The sequence below is a fragment of the Schistocerca nitens genome, chromosome 11 (genome assembly GCF_023898315.1).
Source record: "Schistocerca nitens isolate TAMUIC-IGC-003100 chromosome 11, iqSchNite1.1, whole genome shotgun sequence".
In the NCBI taxonomy this organism is placed as follows: Eukaryota; Metazoa; Arthropoda; class Insecta; order Orthoptera; family Acrididae; genus Schistocerca; species Schistocerca nitens.
The window spans coordinates 51,689,500-51,709,403 of NC_064624.1; the positions used below are offsets into that span (position 1 = coordinate 51,689,500).

Sequence of the window (19,904 nt, forward strand, 5' to 3'; positions counted from 1 at the left end):
GAGGGTTGACGTCAGGAGAGCATGGAGGCCATGGAATTGGTCCGCCTCTACCAATCCATCGGTCACCGAATCTGTTGTTGAGCAAGCGTACGAACACTTCGACTGAAATGTGCAGGAGCTCCATCGTGCATGAACTACATTTTGTGTCGTACTTGTAAAGGCACATGTTCTAGCAGCACAGTTAGAGTATCCCGTATGAAATCATGGCGGTGAATCGAGGAAGTACAGTACATACTGACGAAACTAAAATGAGCTCTAACATGGAAATTAAGCGTATCCGGACACATGTCCACATAACATCTTTTCTTTATTTGTGTGTGAGGAATGTTTCCTGAAAGTTTGGCCGTACCTTTTTGTAACACCCTGTATTATACAGACCGTATCCTTTCCCAAAGTTTTTTTATTCATATGTCCAATACAGTTTCTCCTTTAGTTCATGGTTATCTACCTTAGAAAATTGTCTTTAGAAAATGGGTGTGGAATAATGGGTTTGTTGCACTGCTATTCAACACATTCCGTAAGTTATACAAATGAAGAATTGTGGTATGTAGGAATAACATCACTGGGGAAGTGTAGTGATTGGAAGACTGTTGGTTGTCTTAGTACAAGGAATGCGTATCAGAAGCTCTGGTGGCTGAGTTCGAAAATCATGGATGAAAGGACGAAAAATGAAACGAAATAATTGTACGGTGTTGATGGTCGAAAGTCCGCAGTTGCGGAAATTCGGCCAGAGAGTTGCAAGTCTCTTCAGTCGACACCACACTGGGCAACTTTCACGTCAATGATGAGGCGCCTTGCCACGGTTCGCGCGGCTCACCCCATCGGAGGTTCGAATCCTCCCTCGGGCATGCGTGTCCCTAGCGCAGGCTGGTTTAAGTTAGACTAAGTACTGTGTAGGCCTAGGGAGCGACGACCTCAGCAGTTTCGTCCCATAGGAACTTACCCCAAAAACCACAATGAAGAGGGCAACACAACACCCAGTCCCCGAGCAGAGAAAATCTGTGACCTGCCCGGGAATTTAACCTGGACCTGCTGCATGGCAGTCATACTCGTGCTCATAAGAAGCAGGGAATCCAGCAAATCCTGTTGTGGACATGATTGAGTGGAGACTGAATTTCAGGCTTCAGCAACTCTAAGTGAGCCCCTGCAATGGATCGAGCTTCGTTGGCGCGCGAGCGTCATGTATATTGGGCATCATGTGGCATTTCTTGTGTAAATGCATCCTGAAGTTCACTTTTATTTTTGGAAAGCAGAGACTGGTGATAGGAGAGGCAGAGACTTCCTCACCAATTCAGACTTTGTACCAGACCAGCATTCGAAACCAGGACCTTTGCCTTCCAGAGACGAGTGCTCCAACAACTGAGCTATGCAACGACGACTCACGACCCGCCTCACAGCTCATACCTTTCAACCTTCACAGAAATTCTCCTGCGTACGTTGAAAGACTAGCACTCTTTGAAGAAAGGATATTGCGTGCACATGGATTAGCCAAAGCCTGGGGGACATCTTCATTCTGGAAACATCCCGTAGGCTGTGGCTGAGCCATGTCTCTGCAGTAACTGTTCTTCCAGGAGTGCTAATCCTGCTACTTATGCAGGAAAGGTTCTGTGAAGTTTCAAAGATAGGAAATGAGGTACTGACGAAAGTAGAGCTGTGAGGAGAGGGCGTGAGTTGCGCTTGTGTAGCTCAGCCTGTAGAGAACTCGTCTGTCGAAGACAAAGGTCCTGGTTTCGAATGCTGGTCTGGTACACGGTTTTAATCTGCCAGCTTCTTGCATATAGGCGCACATTGTGCTGCAGAGTGAAAAATTCATTCACCGATATCGATCACATAGTGAACTGCTATGTTTACAACATGACTTCTTTATTAAGTCAATACATTTGGAAGTCAAATGCTGTGCAATTTGTACCCGATCAATAATTACACAGACCAATGACTAACAACAGAGACACAATTCAACAAGCGTTTTGAAATTAATCAGAACAGAAGGCATCAAGTCACTGCGTGTGTAACGCAGGAGTAACAAGAAGAGACACTGCAGCAATTCAAGCATTTTAATGTTGATAATAGCATAAGAAGGGTATGAACGGGCTTAAGAATACATTCCTTCTGATATAGTGATCAATGAACTCATAGTCTGATTTCCTAGGATGGTCAGCTGCGGACATCTGCAACCTGTGAATCCACTGCACATTTAAAAGCCTCTTGCAGCATAGGTAGACAACAGAAGTAGACCCGCCTCGACCGACGGTCATGTAAGACACACAATGCTTTTATGCTGAACTTATATCAGGAAAGCAGTCAACAGAAATTTGCCAAATTTAGCACACAGGAACAACTGACATAACAAGTAGAAGCAAAAAACCAATGAGAAGAAACCATAAGGAAACATATTCGAAGCAATGAACAGTGAGGAACAATTTGAAAAAAAAAAAAAAGAAACTGACAATGGAAGATGACAGAGCAACATGCATACGAGGGCAGTTCAATAAGTAATACAACACATTTTTTTTCTCGGCCAATTTTGGTTGAAAAAACCGGAAATTTCTTGTAGAATATTTTCAAACATTCCCGCTTCGTCTCGTATAGTTTCATTGACTTCCGACAGGTGGCAGCGCTGTAGGGAGCTGTTAAAATGGCGTCTGTAACGGATGTGCGTTGCAAACAACGGGCAGTGATAGAGTTTCTTTTGGCGGAAAACCAGGGCATCTCAGATATTCATAGGCGCTTCCAGAATGTCTACGGTGATCTGGCAGTGGACAAAAGCACGGTGAGTCGTTGGGCAAAGCGTGTGTCATCATCGCCGCAAGGTCAAGCAAGACTGTCTGATCTCCCGCGTGCGGGCCGGCCGTGCACAGCTGTGACTCCTGCAATGGCGGAGCGTGCGAACACACTCGTTCGAGATGATCGACGGATCACCATCAAACAACTCATTGCTCAACTTGACATCTCTGTTGGTAGTGCTGTCACACTTGTTCACCAGTTGGGATATTCAAAGGTTTGTTCCCGCTGGGTCCCTCGTTGTCTAACCGAACACCATAAAGAGCAAAGGAGAACCATCTGTGCGGAATTGCTTGCTCGTCATGTGGCTGAGGGTGACAATTTCTTGTCAAAGATTATTACACGCGATGAAACATGGGTTCATCACTTCGAACCTGAAACAAAACGGCAATCAATGGAGTGGCGCCACACCCACTCCCCTACCAAGAAAATGTTTAAAGCCATACCCTCAGCCGGTAAAGTCATGGTTACAGTCTTCTGGGACGCTGAAGGGGTTATTCTGTTCGATGTCCTTCCCCATGGTCAAACGATCAACTCTGAAGTGTATTGTGCTACTCTTCAGAAATTGAAGAAACGACTTCAGCGTGTTCGTAGGCACAAAAATCAGAACGAACTTCTCCTTCTTCATGACAACGCAAGACCTCACACAAGTCTTCGCACCCGAGAGGAGCTCACAAAACTTCAGTGGACTGTTCTTCCTCATGCACCCTACAGCCCCGATCTCGCACCGTCGGATTTCCATATGTTTGGCCCAATGAAGGACGCAATCCGTGGGAGGCACTACGCGGATGATGAAGAAGTTATTGATGCAGTACGACGTTGGCTCCGACATCGACCAGTGGAATGGTACCGTGCAGGCATACAGGCCCTCATTTCAAGGTGGCGTAAGGCCGTAGCATTGAATGAAGATTACGTTGAAAAATAGTGTTGTGTAGCTAAAAGATTGGGGAATAACCTGGCGTATTTCAATGCTGAATAAAACAACCCCTGTTTCAGAAAAAAATGTGTTGCATTGCTTATTGAACTGCCATCGTACTTGCGGAGCACTTACTCATATGGAAACTACTGAAGGTACCTCAGAAATAGGATGAAAAACGAAACACTCTTGTTATTAGCAATCGGAGATTAACTTTTGTGCCCCATTTGGCGTTTATAGCCAATATGTTTTCTGCGTTATTGTTCCCTCCTGGATTGGTCTTACTTGAGATAGAGGTACTTTCAGTGTTTACTTGGTATGCATATCCCCCATGAGAAAGGTGCCATTAAAGGCAAGATCTGTGTCAGTTCCACAGATCTGGGCAACAGCTTCCCCCATCACTTTATCTGATCCCCTGCTCACTGTACTGAATTTTTTAACCACGCCCTGCTCCACGGAGTGAGGTTGGCAGTCTTCCAGCATAGTATTTCTGCACCATCCTATCACGGGTGGACTTGAAATTTTTTTATGTACGCTTTTCCATTTGTCTCTAATTTGCTCGGCATCGATCTGCTCAGCAGTAAAGCATTCAGTGACGAAAAATTCAAGAGGGTGCTCTGTTGAGTTTAAACGCTAATATGATGACGACTGGAGCCTGCTTATGAGCTTTGTGTGCTGCTGTATGGAAGGCGTACCCCAACCAAGACAATAACGAATTCCTCCATGTATAGTCCTCACGGTCGTATGTGATAAGAGCTGCCAGCAGGTTGCAATTAACCCTCTGAGTATCCCAGATTCAGAAAACACAGGGTGGTCATTGTCTCACTTTGAAACGAAATTTCCTAAATCTCATGGAAGTGAAATTCGGTTCATTGTCATAACCACTACCTTACGGGACCCGAATGTGCTCAAGATGGTCTGATGGGCATTGATGTTATTTTGTGACATCATACCTCGTGTCGTGAGCAACCATCTCAACAATGTAAGGGGGTCTACACATACCAGTATGTAGCAGATGCACTCTTGTGACCATGGGAATGGGTCCACATAATCAATGTACAATTTCTCCATTTATCACATCAGATGCTAACAATTCTTGGCAAGACCAAGTACCTTGTTTGGTCATTCCAATACACATGGCTATGTGAAGTTCTCACTTATTTTCATCCTGGTTTTGAACATGGAAATGTCCTACTACTGGTCTCTTGTGATAGTATTAAAGAAGAGTCGTACTAAATTCTTAGCCAACACAGTACAGTCGCCACCAGGATACCCTGCTTGAGCAACGGAAGACATTCGTCTTTAACAGATAAGGCCTAACTACTTCACTCTTCCAGTTCTGTTCCTTTAGCTGACTAAAGGTGTATTGGCATCCTGTTGCTCCCTTAGATCCTTGAATAATAGGAGACGCTCAGTCAAAATGGCACCCATAAGTTCTTCTGGCAAACGCTCTTCCTCCTCTGGGGAGGACTCTTCCCATTCTTCAAAGATTCTGCCACCTCCATCGGCCACAACGTTATCACTACCACGAATATGTCTAAAAGTAAATTTAAAAGTTGACAACCGAATACCCATCATGCTATGTGGCCAGCGCACTGCGGCCCAGCCTGCAGCCACGTGTCTGGTTATGTCTCCACTTTAAATTGTGTACCAATACAGTATATCAAAATTTAGTACTGGAACCATCTATTGAAAAGAATATACAGTTGTATTTTGCATCTTACCAACAAACCAGACGTAGCCATAATGTTCATGAACTTTGGCAACATATAGGAGTGATTTAACTACAAGAAGGTTTATACACGATGTACAACTTTATAGTGGATGCTACCTCCAGAGTAATGCTTAACAGGCAGCTTATGACACCTTTGTCAATAATAAGCCTGATTTGATAGTGATATACGTTATGAATAACTGGCTTGGATATCATTCCAAAACATTATAAGAAATATCTGTTTCCACCATGACAACAATATCTCACGAAAATGCACATGAAACCAGTTTGCTCATCAACAAGAAGCAAGACATGTGGAAGAGCAAATAAATTTTAACACATGTCCAAGTGACATGACCAAAAATGAATTACAAAAAATCTCACCTGACGGTTTCAGGTGTTCCTATTAGTGAGACGAAAGATGAACCGCTTTAAGATGACTGAGAGACATGGTTTCGGTTTACTGGCAGCATAAACTTAAGACAATAAGACAATACTTGCAAAGACGAACGACCATGATACAAGAATTTTTCATGAGACTAAAACTGTAATCGTCATGAATGCATATGCCATCAGTAAACTGAATCATATTTACAGCAGTCCTTCCACGATCCATATCATTTGCTAACAGAACATGGGCAATGGTATGTTGCTTAGTGTGATGTGGCAAAATGTTCAAGTCTGCCTTTGGTACTACAACACTACAGCGCCCAGAATTACAACGGGTACTTGAGGCAGGTACTGGAGCTCAAGCAATGGCGCTGGACATCAAAGAAGACAAGAAAACACTACACAAAATCACAATTCTATAGCCAAGTATCTCTTCATGGCGTTGTAGCCCCATAGCACGACTTCCTTATCAACATAACATAATTAGTGATACGATCGCTTCAGAGTGAAATTGTACATAATTTTATCAAGCCCACATCTGCAGTACATGTAATGATGTTTAATAGAGTAATTGCTTTACAAAGCTGCATTAGGGAAAAAATTGCTTTGATCAGCCGAGCAAGTGCCATGCATTCTGAATCGAGACCCAATCTTGAAACAAGTTGTAACTATCAATCTTACCCTAAGTAACGAAAACGAAAATAGAAAACACACATGCTTCAGGAATAAAGAACTCATTATTATATCATTTCATTTCAGTGGATTTGATTCATTTCACTTATTTTTCCCTTATGTAAGGTACATTTTCACATATTGAACACATGATACATGAATGATATTTTGTCATTAGGCTCTTGGAGCTGCCAGCTATCATCTAATAATACTTTCTCTAATTTCTTATACAGTATTTTCTACAGAACTATTCTTGTCAATGATGTTGATATGTGTGTAGTTTATGAGCAAAATAATGGTGATGATAAGATAAAGAAATTGAAACGTTTTGGAACATAGGAGTTAAGAATGCCTCCTTATTCACGCATGTGATTACTCAATGCCTTGTCCAGGAGTGCTACATCATATCGACTGCTATCAGTGGCAGGAATGCCACTCACAAGACAGTGTGGTGTCATGTGGCAGCTCTTCAGAGAATCACATTTCACCTTTACAGTCACTTAGACGCACAGAAATACGTACACCAACATTCCAGCATACAAAATGACTCCCACTAACTCATCCTTCCAGAATGAGCTAAGCATGGGTCGTAGAGTTGAAAGCAATGATGAGGCAGTGAGCTGCTAATTTAAGTTCTGAGCAAAGAAAATTCACTGTAATAGTGAGAGAACATGGAGGACAAAGTGCCTACAGACGTCACTGATCCCAACTACTTTTCAACTGATGACCGTTAGAACAGCATTGGTGGATGTCTGTGTGTAAATCACCTTTGTTGCTCCATATGAGTGTGTGTGATTTCACAATTGACAGCTTTATCCACATTTGTAGGATCATTAGACATGGCTTTCACATCTGTCACTACTTCGTGTGTTTTAAAATGAAATACTACCTCTGTTATCATTCCACATCATATTTTACCTCCATGTAAACTGGAGCACACTCCAGAGGCAGCCAAAGTTGTATCACCTCCTCCAAGGCAGCACATAGGAGAGGACTGTGGGGGTTCAAAGTACCTCCAGGCATGACCACTGCACAGTCTTCCAAAATTCACAGTGACTATATCGCCACTTGATAAGAAACTTCAAGAAGCCTTTCACATAAATGTCAGAACTCTAATATCCATTTTGAATATGTGAACTGTATGAGCTCATAATGAATTTGTTTGTACTAACTCATTTCCTCGTGAATTAGTGACATCAGCGTCTGCATTTAGTAATGAAATTTTCAGTAAAAGAACTGATTGTTTGGTTGGTAGATGTTGGATTTATCAGCTGTAACATCCTTCCTGGCAGAATGTGCAAACGACTTTGTTCTTAACTGCCTTTGATTTATATATACGTTGCTGCACTTTACTTTCCACCACATGTAACAAACGATTAGTGATACCAGAATGTAGACAGTGTTTGTTAGGCTCATTGCAGTTAGTTATCACATGGCAGTGATAAGGTTGTGGTTCTTGGTACCTATATCAATGGTTTGAGGTATACAATGATTTCAGGATGATAAGATCGTATTATGGAAATCCACAAAACGTTGGTTTAGAGTGCATATGTTTTGCTGATGGGATGATATAGGGTAAACCACCCAATTATTGGCACTTTAAGAACATGTTTGTAGGGTAAATTATGTATCCTCAACACTTTCCTTGCTTGAAGTATAATTCTAACACAAAATATACTAGAATATTAAAGTAACATTATACTTCAATTACGAAAGTTTTATACTTTATTTTCCACGTGGAATAAGTTGCTTAAAAATAAGTAAAATTTTACCAGTCATTGGCACCCCCAATTTATAACGACTTTACTTATTATTAATAATATTATTACTCACAACTAGCTATCACAAGCTGTTCCTAATACTTGGTAATGCAATAGAAGATGAAAATTAAGAAAATAAAGAAAAAGTGAGAATCAATTTATTAATTCAGTAAAATTACATAACACTCTATACAAATACAACTATGAATTACAGAAACACCAAATTGAGTTTGTTCTCAGTCCTTTTCTTTGTGTGAGTACTATTCCTGAAGAACTGCTATGCATAGGCCTTTGTGTGATGCAAGCAGTAAGAATTTATTCCACCGATTCGGAGAAATCACTTTCATCATCAAAAGCATCAGTGCTGTCACTATCATGTACAACGTAACAATTATGGCATACAAAGAGATCATCATCTGAATCATCTGGGATATGTATTTGTTGCCTACTGGGGATGCATGTAGAGTGGAAAACTTTTTTTACAGCTATTACATTCATATCCCTTCTTGGAAGAAACACTTCTTGTACATTTGAAGCACATTCCACGAAACTCTTTTTCTTTATTCCTCATGCAACCACTTGTAGAAGCTGGAACGTTCTCAACCTCTGAATGCTTAGCTTGGGATGTCAGCTCTGTCACAATGCTGGTATCTCTCTTCATTTTCTTCATTTTATGAATTTGTTCAGTAGCTTGCTTTTTCATTTTCTTTTCTCTTTCCTGCTTTCGTTTTTCTTTCTGTTTCATGGCATCCTCCTTCATTTTTACCTTTTTCTCGTGCAGGTTATTCCACATTCTTGAGGTTAAAACAAATGGGAATCGTTCCACTTGTCGCTTTCCCTTTCCTTTTCGGCGTTTCTGGCCAAAGAAGCACTTCGTTTATACATTTGGTTGGAGTTTTATTTACTATAGGCGTATCTTCTGTGTCATCTCTTCCTGATGAACTCTGGCTAGCTTTTTCACTCGAGGCATGTTGTGGATTTGAAATGTTCAGATTTTCATCAGAAAGGGACACGTTGGCATCTGACGTGATGTCAGTAGTTTTCTGTTCCTGTTTTTGGTTTTCATTTTGATAACATTTCCATAGCCGATACAGAAGAAAGAAATCTTCTCCATGAGCGTTTTCTGTCACATTCTGTATAGTCTCAAATTCATTTATTTTTTCTTCTCCAACAACATGAACAAAATTGTCGTACGGAAGAGGCAGGATTTCTGACTTCCTGCTGTTGCTGTTAATATTATTGCGGTTAGAAACATTCCTACCCAAGCAATGTGAGAAATCAATGTCACATGGGTTCCATGGGTACAACCCGGTAGCTCTGAAACCATTTTTAATTGTGTTTTCAAGGTCCATTTTTTCAATCATTTCTTTAAAGATTGGTGCAAAGTCCTCTTTAGTTATAGCTTTTCCACTGTTGTTTGTTTGCCATGTGAATGCAGCATTCTTCCATTCACTTTTGAGAGGTCTGAAGGCAGCAACATCAGCAGGCTGTAATATTCGTGTAGAATTGGGATACAAAGATGTCAGAATAATTTTAAGATCTTTACACAGCTCGCTCAAGTGGTATGTTAAATGGGTTTTATGCCCATCAACGAACAGAATTACTGATCGTAGGATGTTATTTTCATGGAGATATGGATGAAAAACGTTAGCTATGAACTCGAAGAAAACTTCAGATTTCATCCAGCCATTGTTGCTTCTCCCGATGCCCCACTTTTCAGGAACCTTGCTGATAACGTTGGTAGGAATTCTCTGACAGGGGTAAATTATCATTCGGGGGCACATCTTTCCATCTGCTGAGAATGTGCACATGTCAGTGAGAGTAGCTTTTGCTGGACCTTTCTCTACTTCATAGACATTTTTACAGCCCGTGGGTGCAAGTTCAATATCTTTCTTAGGGAATAGAACAAAATTAGTTTCATCGCCATTGAAAATATGGCTTGGACATGACAGCACATCAAATACATTTTCCTCCTTAAGGAGGTCTTCTGTGGACGTAAACCATCCTCTCACGTCTTGTTCACTAACACAAGCACTTGCAGCAGTTACACCCTCAGGTGTTCTTTCAGAAACTTCCGGATGCCTTTTTAAAAAGGCAGAATACCATTCGTTACCAGGTGTGTCATCCTTAAAAGGATTAGGACGTTTACTGTTATGAAGAAATTCTCGCACGCTTGCCTGAATATCTTGTTTTCACCGTGAGAATCCCTTCCGAGCACATTCAAAGATCCACCTGAAAAGATAATTAAAAATATTGTCAGATATAATGAATTAGCTTGTAAATTGTCAATGAGTCAATCTACAGGGGTAGCAATACTCACCAAACAAGGCTGTTTTCCTCCTCTGTGCTCAGTATAGGCGCTGGCCCATGGGGTGTTTTGGTATATTTATTACTCAGCCGGAATTGTAATGTTGATCTGGGAATCCCATACGTTCTGGACGCTGCTTTGAATGAGATGCCTTTCTTTACTTCTTGGAGTCCTTTCTGAAGCCTTTCTTCACTGTATGAATCTTTTCGCCTAGGACCCATATTTCATTCAGTTTACTTCGATAATGAAAGAGATACAGAAAAATGTTAAAACCGATGCCAATTAATGCTTAATAATTTTCCAGTCATTGGTACATAATTTTCCAGTTATTGGCACACAATTTTCTAGTTGTTGGGACAGTGCCATCATTTGAAGTTGCTGTTTTTACAGCTAGATTTCTTTCCCATTCTTATTAAGATTAAAATGAATTTCACTATGAAAGTGAATCAATGCAAAATAGCAGTTGTTGGCACCTGGTGCCAATAATTAGAATTACAGGCTTTGCAATATCCAGTTATTGGCACAGCTTAAACTTCTACACTTTTGAGGTTAGAATGTTTCAATTTATTCCAGTAACTCCTAACTGATTGTATTTTATAACCATGGTATCATAATTTTGAAATATGAGATGTGCACACAATTACAGCACTTAATATACGGCAGTATTTCTTAATTTACCTCTTAGAAAATCCTTTCTTGCACAGGGAACTTCACAACAATCGACTTCAGGACAGCTTCCCGCCAAACCAGTTCCCAGATGGCGTTGAAATAAATGCAGCGCAACAAGCGAAAACAGAGGTCTTCATCTGCTTCTAAAACAGCACTACCAACTTAAAAATTTCCTTATTACAAAATGTTCCTTAGCAGGGTGCCAATTACTGGTGGGGTACCAATAATAGGGTCGTTTACCCTATATGGAAATCAGAAGAACCTATTTAAAATTTGTGTGAGTGTGAGTGTGAGTGTGAGTGTGAGGGTGAGTGGTGAGGGTGAGTGGTGAGTGGTGAGTGGTGAGTGGTGAGTGGTGAGTGGTGAGTGGTGTGTGGTGAGTGGTGAGTGGTGAGTGGTGAGTGGTGAGTGGTGGGTGGTGGGTGGTGGGTGGTGGGTGGTGGGTGGTGGGTGGTGGGTGGTGGGTGGTGGGTGGTGGGTGGGAGGCACAATTGCACTTTCCTGTCTGTCCATACCTGGGTGAACTTGGTTGTATGATTGTCAAGATGTGCATGGATCTTCTCCCAGCGGATGCTTTTTGTGGTTGCAAATGTGATAATTTTCATGTAGCAGGATATATATAGTATGTTTTAATGGATGGTAGGGAGAGCTGATATACTGTCATTATTATATATTAAACACTTGGATTAAATGAAACTAATTTTATCTAATTAGTGATATATCGAAGAACTTACATATAACTGGGCTGAAATTTTTGCTACACTGTAGGAATATTATCTTCAAATACAAGAGGCAAGACTAGTTTCACATATTTCCTTTTTAAGTGGCAGAATGAATTATGTACACATGGTGCTGGTGTTGGTTGTATTATGTGTATGTTTCAGCGGAGATAAGCTCCTGCTTAATAATAAAATCCTGAACACAAAGGAAATCACGATTTGGAACTAATTACGACAAAATGTGAGAACTGAATTAGTTGTGAGAAGGAATGTAGGAAGTTTTAATGGAAAGTTGGTGAGGACAACCCTATATTCTGATTTTTCAGTGCTCCATATTAACGAAGGAAAACTTGAAGTTTTAAAATTTGTCACTGGACGGATTCTGACTGTTACAGTTTTTTACATTTCTGACAGTTTTCTTCATTTTGAGTGTGTGTGTTTGTGTGTGTGTGTGTATGTGTCTAATAGTAGAGTGTAATAATGTCTGTGACTCATGCAGGAGCCTTTCTCGTGACGAGAAAGGCAGGAGGCTTATCCAGGCAGCTCAGGGCGGAAAAACGGAAGAGCTGAGGGCCCTGCTAGCAGCGGGGGCAGACGTGGGGTCGATGGACGGCGACAGGAGCACTGCCCTGCACTGGGCAGCGTTTAAGGGACACGTGGAAGCGGTGAGCTGTCTACTGGAGAGTGGAGCAGAGGTGGATGCCCGGAACATCAAGCTGCACACGCCTCTGCACTCAGCCACAAATGCTGGCCATGCGGCTGTGGTGCGGCTGCTTATGATGTCCTCTGCTGACGCCAACATCAGAAATCTATGGGGATATACGCCGCTGCACTGGGCGGCACAAGAAGGCCACTTACAAGCGGCGACTGTGCTGCTGGAGTTTGGAGCCAACGTGGAGGCCAGGGACGATGAGGGGAATACCCCCCGTCAGCTTGCCAGGAAGAACAACCATCAGCAATTGGTACAGTTGCTAACATGAAGCTTCCAGTACCACAGATGTGTAGAGTGAAACAACATAACCTTCAGTATATTATTTTTCCTTTCTTTTAAAATAAAGAATACAAAAAATTTAGTCCTATTTCATTCATTTGCACCTATCATTACATAGCAGGTAGAACTGATCTAGTAACACAACAAGAATGATAACGGGAGATAACCATACACTAATATAAGTAACCTCTCTGTATAGGATACAGTACGAAAAATATTTATTGAGCTAACTTTACAGAAGTCAATCAATAGCAAATGAAAAACATTCCCTTCGTTACCAAAAGACAGCAGTTCTGTCTGAGGCTCAAGTTTCTCCTGGTGCATACATTGTTCAAATAACTTATGCAAATGCAGTTATGTGATGTCTTCATCAGTCACTGTTGCTTTGGCAGAAGACACAGTCATTTATTTTTCAGTGCACAGATGGTAACATGGTGGCTGTCAAAGACGTCATCTGGCTCAAACCCTATGTGTTGTTTGAACTAATGTTCCACAATATTTAGTTATTAATATGTCCTTGGTAGGACCATATATGATGATATGCCAATGAGCACAAACTGCAGACTATTTAGATTGCTATCATTCAGCCTGAATGGTTAGGAAGAATCTTTGATCTCAGACAGAGTTTACTTCAGTGTACTTGATGGAATAGCTTTCCTATTTAATTACACTGTGACGCTGTGACCAATGATCACATACGTATATTTGCAATTGTATTATCATTTTTTCTTTAATTACAGGGTCACAGAACTAACTCAAACGAATCCTTTCCCACAAAGCTTTGATGCTTTTCTCTTCTGTCGGCCTCCCCTTTTCTCCTAGACGTCATACCAGCAGAGCGGCAGCAGGGGTCCCGCAGCAGCTCTGGCCATATAGGTGTTGCTGCCGACTGTACCCTGACAATTCCAGCACGCAGTCTGCCAGACAAAGTATCTCATAATGGGAGAATGTTACAAATTTATGCAAGCATATCACAGAACTAAATACATCGCATGAGAGATGAATGCTACTCGAGTCTAGAAGAATGCAACACATTGCCGTTTGTAGTGTTTATCGAAGTTACTACTACCAATTGCCACTGTGAGGAATATTACACTACATCATACACCTAATGTCAGCAATTGTACACTATGCGATCAAAAGTATCCGGACACCTGGCTGAGAATGAATTAGAAGTTAATGGCGCCCTCCATCGGTAATACTGGAATTCAATGTGGTGTGGCCGCACCCTTAGACTTGATGACAGATTCCACTCTCGCAGCCATATGATCAGTCATGTGCTGAAAGGTTTCTTGAGGAATGGGAGCCCATTCTTCACAGAGTGCTGCACTGAGGAGAGGTATTGATGTCGGTCGATGAGGCCTGGCACGAAGTCGGCGTTCCAAAACATTCCAAAGGGGTTCTATACGATTCAGGTCAGGACACCGTGCATTATGAACAACTGTTCGATCGTATTGAAAGATGCAATCGCCATCCCCGAATTGTTCTTCAACAATGGGAAGCAAGTAGGTGGTTAAAAAATCAATGTAGTCCTGTGCTGTGATAGAACCACTCAAAACAACACGGGGTGAAAGCCCCGTCCATGAAAAACACGACCACTCCATAACATCAACGCCTCCGAATTTTACTGTTGGCACTACACACGCTGGCAGATGACGTTCAACGGGCATTCGCCATACCCACACCCTGCCATCGGATCGCCACATTGTGTACCGTCATTAGTCACTCCACAAAACGTCTTTCCACTGTTCAAACGCCCCATGTTTACCCCCCTTACACCAAATGGAGGCGTCGTTTTGCATTTACCGGTGTGATGTGCGGCTTATGAGCAGCCGGTCGACCATTAAGTCAAAGTTTTATCAACCCCCCGCCTAACTGTCATAGTACTTGCTGTGCATCGCGATGGAGTTTGGAACTGCTGTGTAATGGTCTGGGTGGATGTCTGCCTATTACACATTACGACCCTCTTGAAGTGTCGGCGGTCTCTGTCAGTCAGCAGCCGAGGTCGGCCTGTACGCTTTTGTGCTGTACATGTCCTTTCGCGTCTCCACTTCACTATCACATCGGGAACAGTCGAACTAGGGATCTTAAGGAGTGTGGAAATCTCGCGTACAGACGTATGACACAAGTGGCACCTAATCACCTGACCACGTTCGAAGTCTGTCAGTTCCACAGAGCGCCCCATTCTGCTCTCTCTAATGTATACTGAGGTCGCTGACGTAGAGCACATTGCAGTAGGTGGAAGCACAATGCACCTAAGCAGAAAGACGTATGTTTTTGAGGGTGTCCTGAAACTTTTGATCACATAGCGTACTATCAGCTTACCCTTAATTAGACAATCAAAAACCCACCCTGAATCATTTCTTTCCCACAAAGTTTTAATGCTGGTGTTGCCAGACACGCTAGCATCTGTCGTGTAAGTTGGATGTTCCCTGTAATATTATACGAGGCCACAGCCTTTTACGCCACCTTCCACTTTTCGCTTCTGTCGACCTACCCTTCTCAATTACATGTCACACCAGCAGAATGCTCGCAAGGAACACCGCAGAACACGCCACACGGCAACTCTGGCCACACAGATGACACTGCCGACATCATCCTCAGCGTTCCAGGCGGCAGTCGGCCAAACTACATCTCTCATCTACTCTACAACTGATGGGGAAATATTACAAATTTGTGCGGTAATATCACAGTAGTAAATACGTCATATGAGACATACTAGCTATACCACTCTGAGAGAATTAAACTCAATGACGCTTTTAGTGTTTCATGGAACTGCTATGCATATAGAAGGAATAGATAGTAAAACAATGTCGTCATCAGTCTCAGTTGTCAAACGGGGTTGCTACTGACTTCCAAGTACTAACTACAACGTATGTTACTGTTGGTGATATAATGACAATTTGCCATAAACCTATATAAAACTCAAAATGTAGCTGCCAAAGATCCATTGTGCTTCTTGTTATACGGCTGAAGAAGTGACCAGAAGCAGTAACATAATCGATTCATGTAATATTGTCGTGTGTACTTTTCATCAATAAAACACAACAGTACAAAGAATTTAAGTTCCAACTCAGGCACGAGATAGAGTTCCACTGTAAACACAACCGAGAATAAATGTATGTCACAATCCTACATATGAAATGTGACACATAGAATGGTACAGGTAACAGCAATGAAGATTACAAACATAAAAAAGTGAAATGCTCTGATTTGACCCACACATCAAGTAAATAATTTCAATTGACAATGCAAGTCTGACAAGTAAATCACTGTTAAATTATTTAATTGAGATATACAATTTTTGTCAATGTCAGTCGTATACTTTCGTTGATTTTCATGGAATGTTAAAGGACGATATTTTTTCTTAAATTTTTTCAAACGTAAGCTATTTCATATCGATGCAAGCAACATCATCAGCACATAATTAGCCTTTCATACTTGCTGCACTAACTACGCTGTGCAAATAATATCCTTCACATAATAAGACACCAGACCACCTCTTTTGAGAAGATTTCATTGGAAAGGTATTTCAAAGTTGTTTTGATGCAGATGACTCAGATTTTGTATCTGCAATGTACAGCTGGTACGTCGCTAGGAGGGCAGTGGGGGAATATGACCTCAGCTACTCTAAGTTCTGAAGTACCTACAGACAAAGTTGGATGGGAAATATAAATCTGACAAATTTTTGTATAATCATTAAATGGATAAGTCCCACTAAATGGCCCCTTGATGTCATCAAGCACAGATTTTGAATATACCGACCAAACCCAACTAGTGCTTTCCTCACATGCAATACTGGAAGCCTTTGATAAAGGCAGTCATATGAGGTATCAAATGGAAATTTGGACCTGACTGATTTTTTCTCAGTAGGGAGGAAGCAGCACTTTATCCTGGATGGAGAATCATTGGCAGGAGTAGAAATAATTTAAGACAGGCATACTCCATGGAACTGTGCTGCCACACTTACTATTCCAGTTGTATATAATGACCTCACAGGGAATATAAATAATGACGTGGGAAAGAGTTATCTATATCTAAGTGCTATTGGTGCAAAGATTAGCGATAGCCTTAAGTGTTTAGAAATATAATATCTGCACAATTCACAAAACGTTAACATACATACTATTCTATGAATACAATATCACTGACTCACAACTGGAGTCATGCACTTGCGCAAGTACCTCGGTGTAACACTTTGTGGGGATACAAAATGAAATCATCACTTAGACAACACCTGTGGGTTTGGTTGGGGCGTGTGTGTGTTCACCCGAAAGATACTGAGAAAATAAAAAGAGCTAATTTTGTGCTTCTTGTTATAGTACTCTAGTGTGTTACACCCATGGCAGATTTAACTAACAAAGAAAGAATGCCAGCAAGAATGATCATATGTTTGATGCATGAGAGAGATTCATGGAAATTATGGAAAACTTGAACTTGCAGGTGCTTAAAAATAGGTGTCAACCATTCTGCGACAGCACACATAAAATCTTCAAAAACTAGTATTACTTGAAGAATATACAAATTAACACATCCATCTGCATAAAGGACCAAGGCAACGTAGGCTTTCCCGGTGTATCAGTACATCAAATTCTTGTTGGGTTTCGAGCCAGATCAAACTGAAATATGAACACAATATTTCAGTGGTCCACCTAGCCGGCATCATCAGGTAAGAAAAGCTACGCTCCTCTCGCCAATAACTAATTCCACTCGCAAATGACTGTACCTGTATATGCATCGGAAGTACATGAGAGCATGTGCTAAATTAATTATCAACTGATTTTTCTGTATTACAATATTTACAAAATTTAATTTCACAGAAGACTCTTCTTGAATGTGCTCTATTTATATACAAAAAAATTTATTAGATTTGTGAAAAAGTAAATTTTTATAATATTTTTTTAATTTTCATATTTTTATAATTTTTTACAATTTAAATATATAATTAATCACTATTATAACCATATAATTCTGCTTCACTATAAACTGCTACTTCATCTTGAGCATCAAACAAAGCATAAATATCAGTTATTTTAACTGTTTCTGGTTCTTTATTTTTAACAATAGTTCTATAAAACTGACAATTGTCTTTTTCTCTTAACCATTTGTCAATACAGACCTTATGAAAGATATGCTTGCAGCTTGTTTTGACAAATTAATTATTATTTTCACTACTTAAACAAATAGGACAATCAATGTTTTCATCACCTTGCTCAATTAGTTCATAAGTATCTTTTGCTTTAGCTTGCACTTTGTTTAGGTTTTCCATTTATAAGAAATAATTTTTATTAGATTTATAAAAATAAAAAGTAATAATTTTCTATGAATCATTTAGCTATAAGTTAAAATTACAAGTTTTTTTATTTTTGAAAAACTAATAAAAAAATTTTCTATAGAAATGGAAACTAATTTAATCAAGAAGCTCAACAACGTAAGTGTCTCAAATGGATTAAATACATATGTGAGCTACAGGTAAATGTTTTATATGATACTACAAACTGTGAATATTTAAATACTAGATATGGAGAACAACTTTGTCTGGGATTTAATAATGATTTTAAGATTACTTTACCATATAGATTTTCTAAACAAATTGATGATTTAGATTTTGAAATAATTAAAAAAGGACAAATGAAATTAAAATATAAAGGAATGAAGAAACTTAAAAATAGAAATAATGAATTTCATGATATTGAGTTCACAATATAAAAAGTTTAAAATAATTTACTTTTGTTAACTAATACATTTTCATTAATTTACTTACATTCACAATGTAATATTTTTTTAAATTTATTTTTCCCATTAATTTTATTTTCGTTAAATGGACAACACTAAGCCTCAATTAAGACAGTGTTGTCAACGTATGATTAAAAAATATTGAGGAATTTTATAAAGATAAATATTGAACAGATGGACATTATTATGAATCTAAAGAATGCTGCAGAAGACATCAGAAAATTAAAGTTACTTGTGAATGTGGTAGAACTGTAAATAAGCGTTATCTCAAAAAACATTTACAAACAACAGATCATAATAATCTTATGGCTGCTAAAGCAGAAAGTAAATAATTTTATATATTTAATTTATTATATATTATATATTTATTATATCTAATTTATTATGTTCACCTATGGGAAATGTTTGTAAAATAAGTGATTTTTCTAGTACTTTATTAAAATTATTGTACTTAATAAAGCATTTATTAAAGGTTCTACTTAGCAAATAAAGTGGATAGTTTTTGTAGGTTCTGGGTAATTAGATCAGTTTTATGGAAAATAGAAAATTGTGAGTGTTAATGGGCAATTTTTTTCATTTTTTAGAAAACTGAGCTAGTGAGCCAGAACCTACAAAAACAATCTACTTCTTCACCACTGGAGACGCTGCAACTCTTTTTGCCCCACGAGACAGCAGGAATGACTGAGGGCATGTGCACTGTATTTAGTGCATGTGCTGTTGTACTTCTGATGCATACAAAGGTACAGTCATTTGCGAGTGGAATCAGTTATCGGCGAGGGCAGTGTAACTTTCCTCACCTGATGATAGAGGCTAGGTGGACCGCTGAAATATTGTGTTCAGATGAGAGTTTTATCCGGCTGGAAACCCGACAAGAGTTTGAAAGGGACCAAGACAAGATTAGACTAATTACAGAAGCCATTATGTGACAATTCTTCGAAAGCAAATGAAGTCCAAACGCTAATGAAATAGGAATAATGTTTACTATGCGGTTCCATGGAAAGCATCCTATGCCATGCACTTCAGCGATTTACAGACCATGCATATTGATTCGGAAATGTTCAGAAACCTACCTGGGTAATGTACAGTAAATGGAAGAGTGTACTCCATATCGCTCCTGCACACCTGAGTCAGGGAACGATATTGTCTGTATTGCCTCCATATGTGGCATAATGTCACTCTTAGTGTTCTGGAAGACCTGTGCAGGTAAACGAAATAGCCAACACAAATGTTACAATTTTTCCTTCAATA

General features: G+C 40.0%; 1 protein-coding gene across 1 annotated transcript in view; it reads left to right on the forward strand.

The window, feature by feature from the left end:
* The window catches only part of LOC126213392 (poly [ADP-ribose] polymerase tankyrase-1-like), a 38,063-nt gene extending 25,061 nt beyond the window's left edge, over window positions 1–13,002 (forward strand). Inside the window, exon 4 of the mRNA XM_049941097.1 lies at window positions 12,429–13,002. Within this exon, the coding sequence (XP_049797054.1) occupies window positions 12,429–12,909 (481 nt within the window). The 3' untranslated portion in view covers window positions 12,910–13,002. The remainder of the gene's footprint in view (window positions 1–12,428) is intronic.
* Window positions 13,003–19,904: the final 6,902 nt, after the last annotated feature.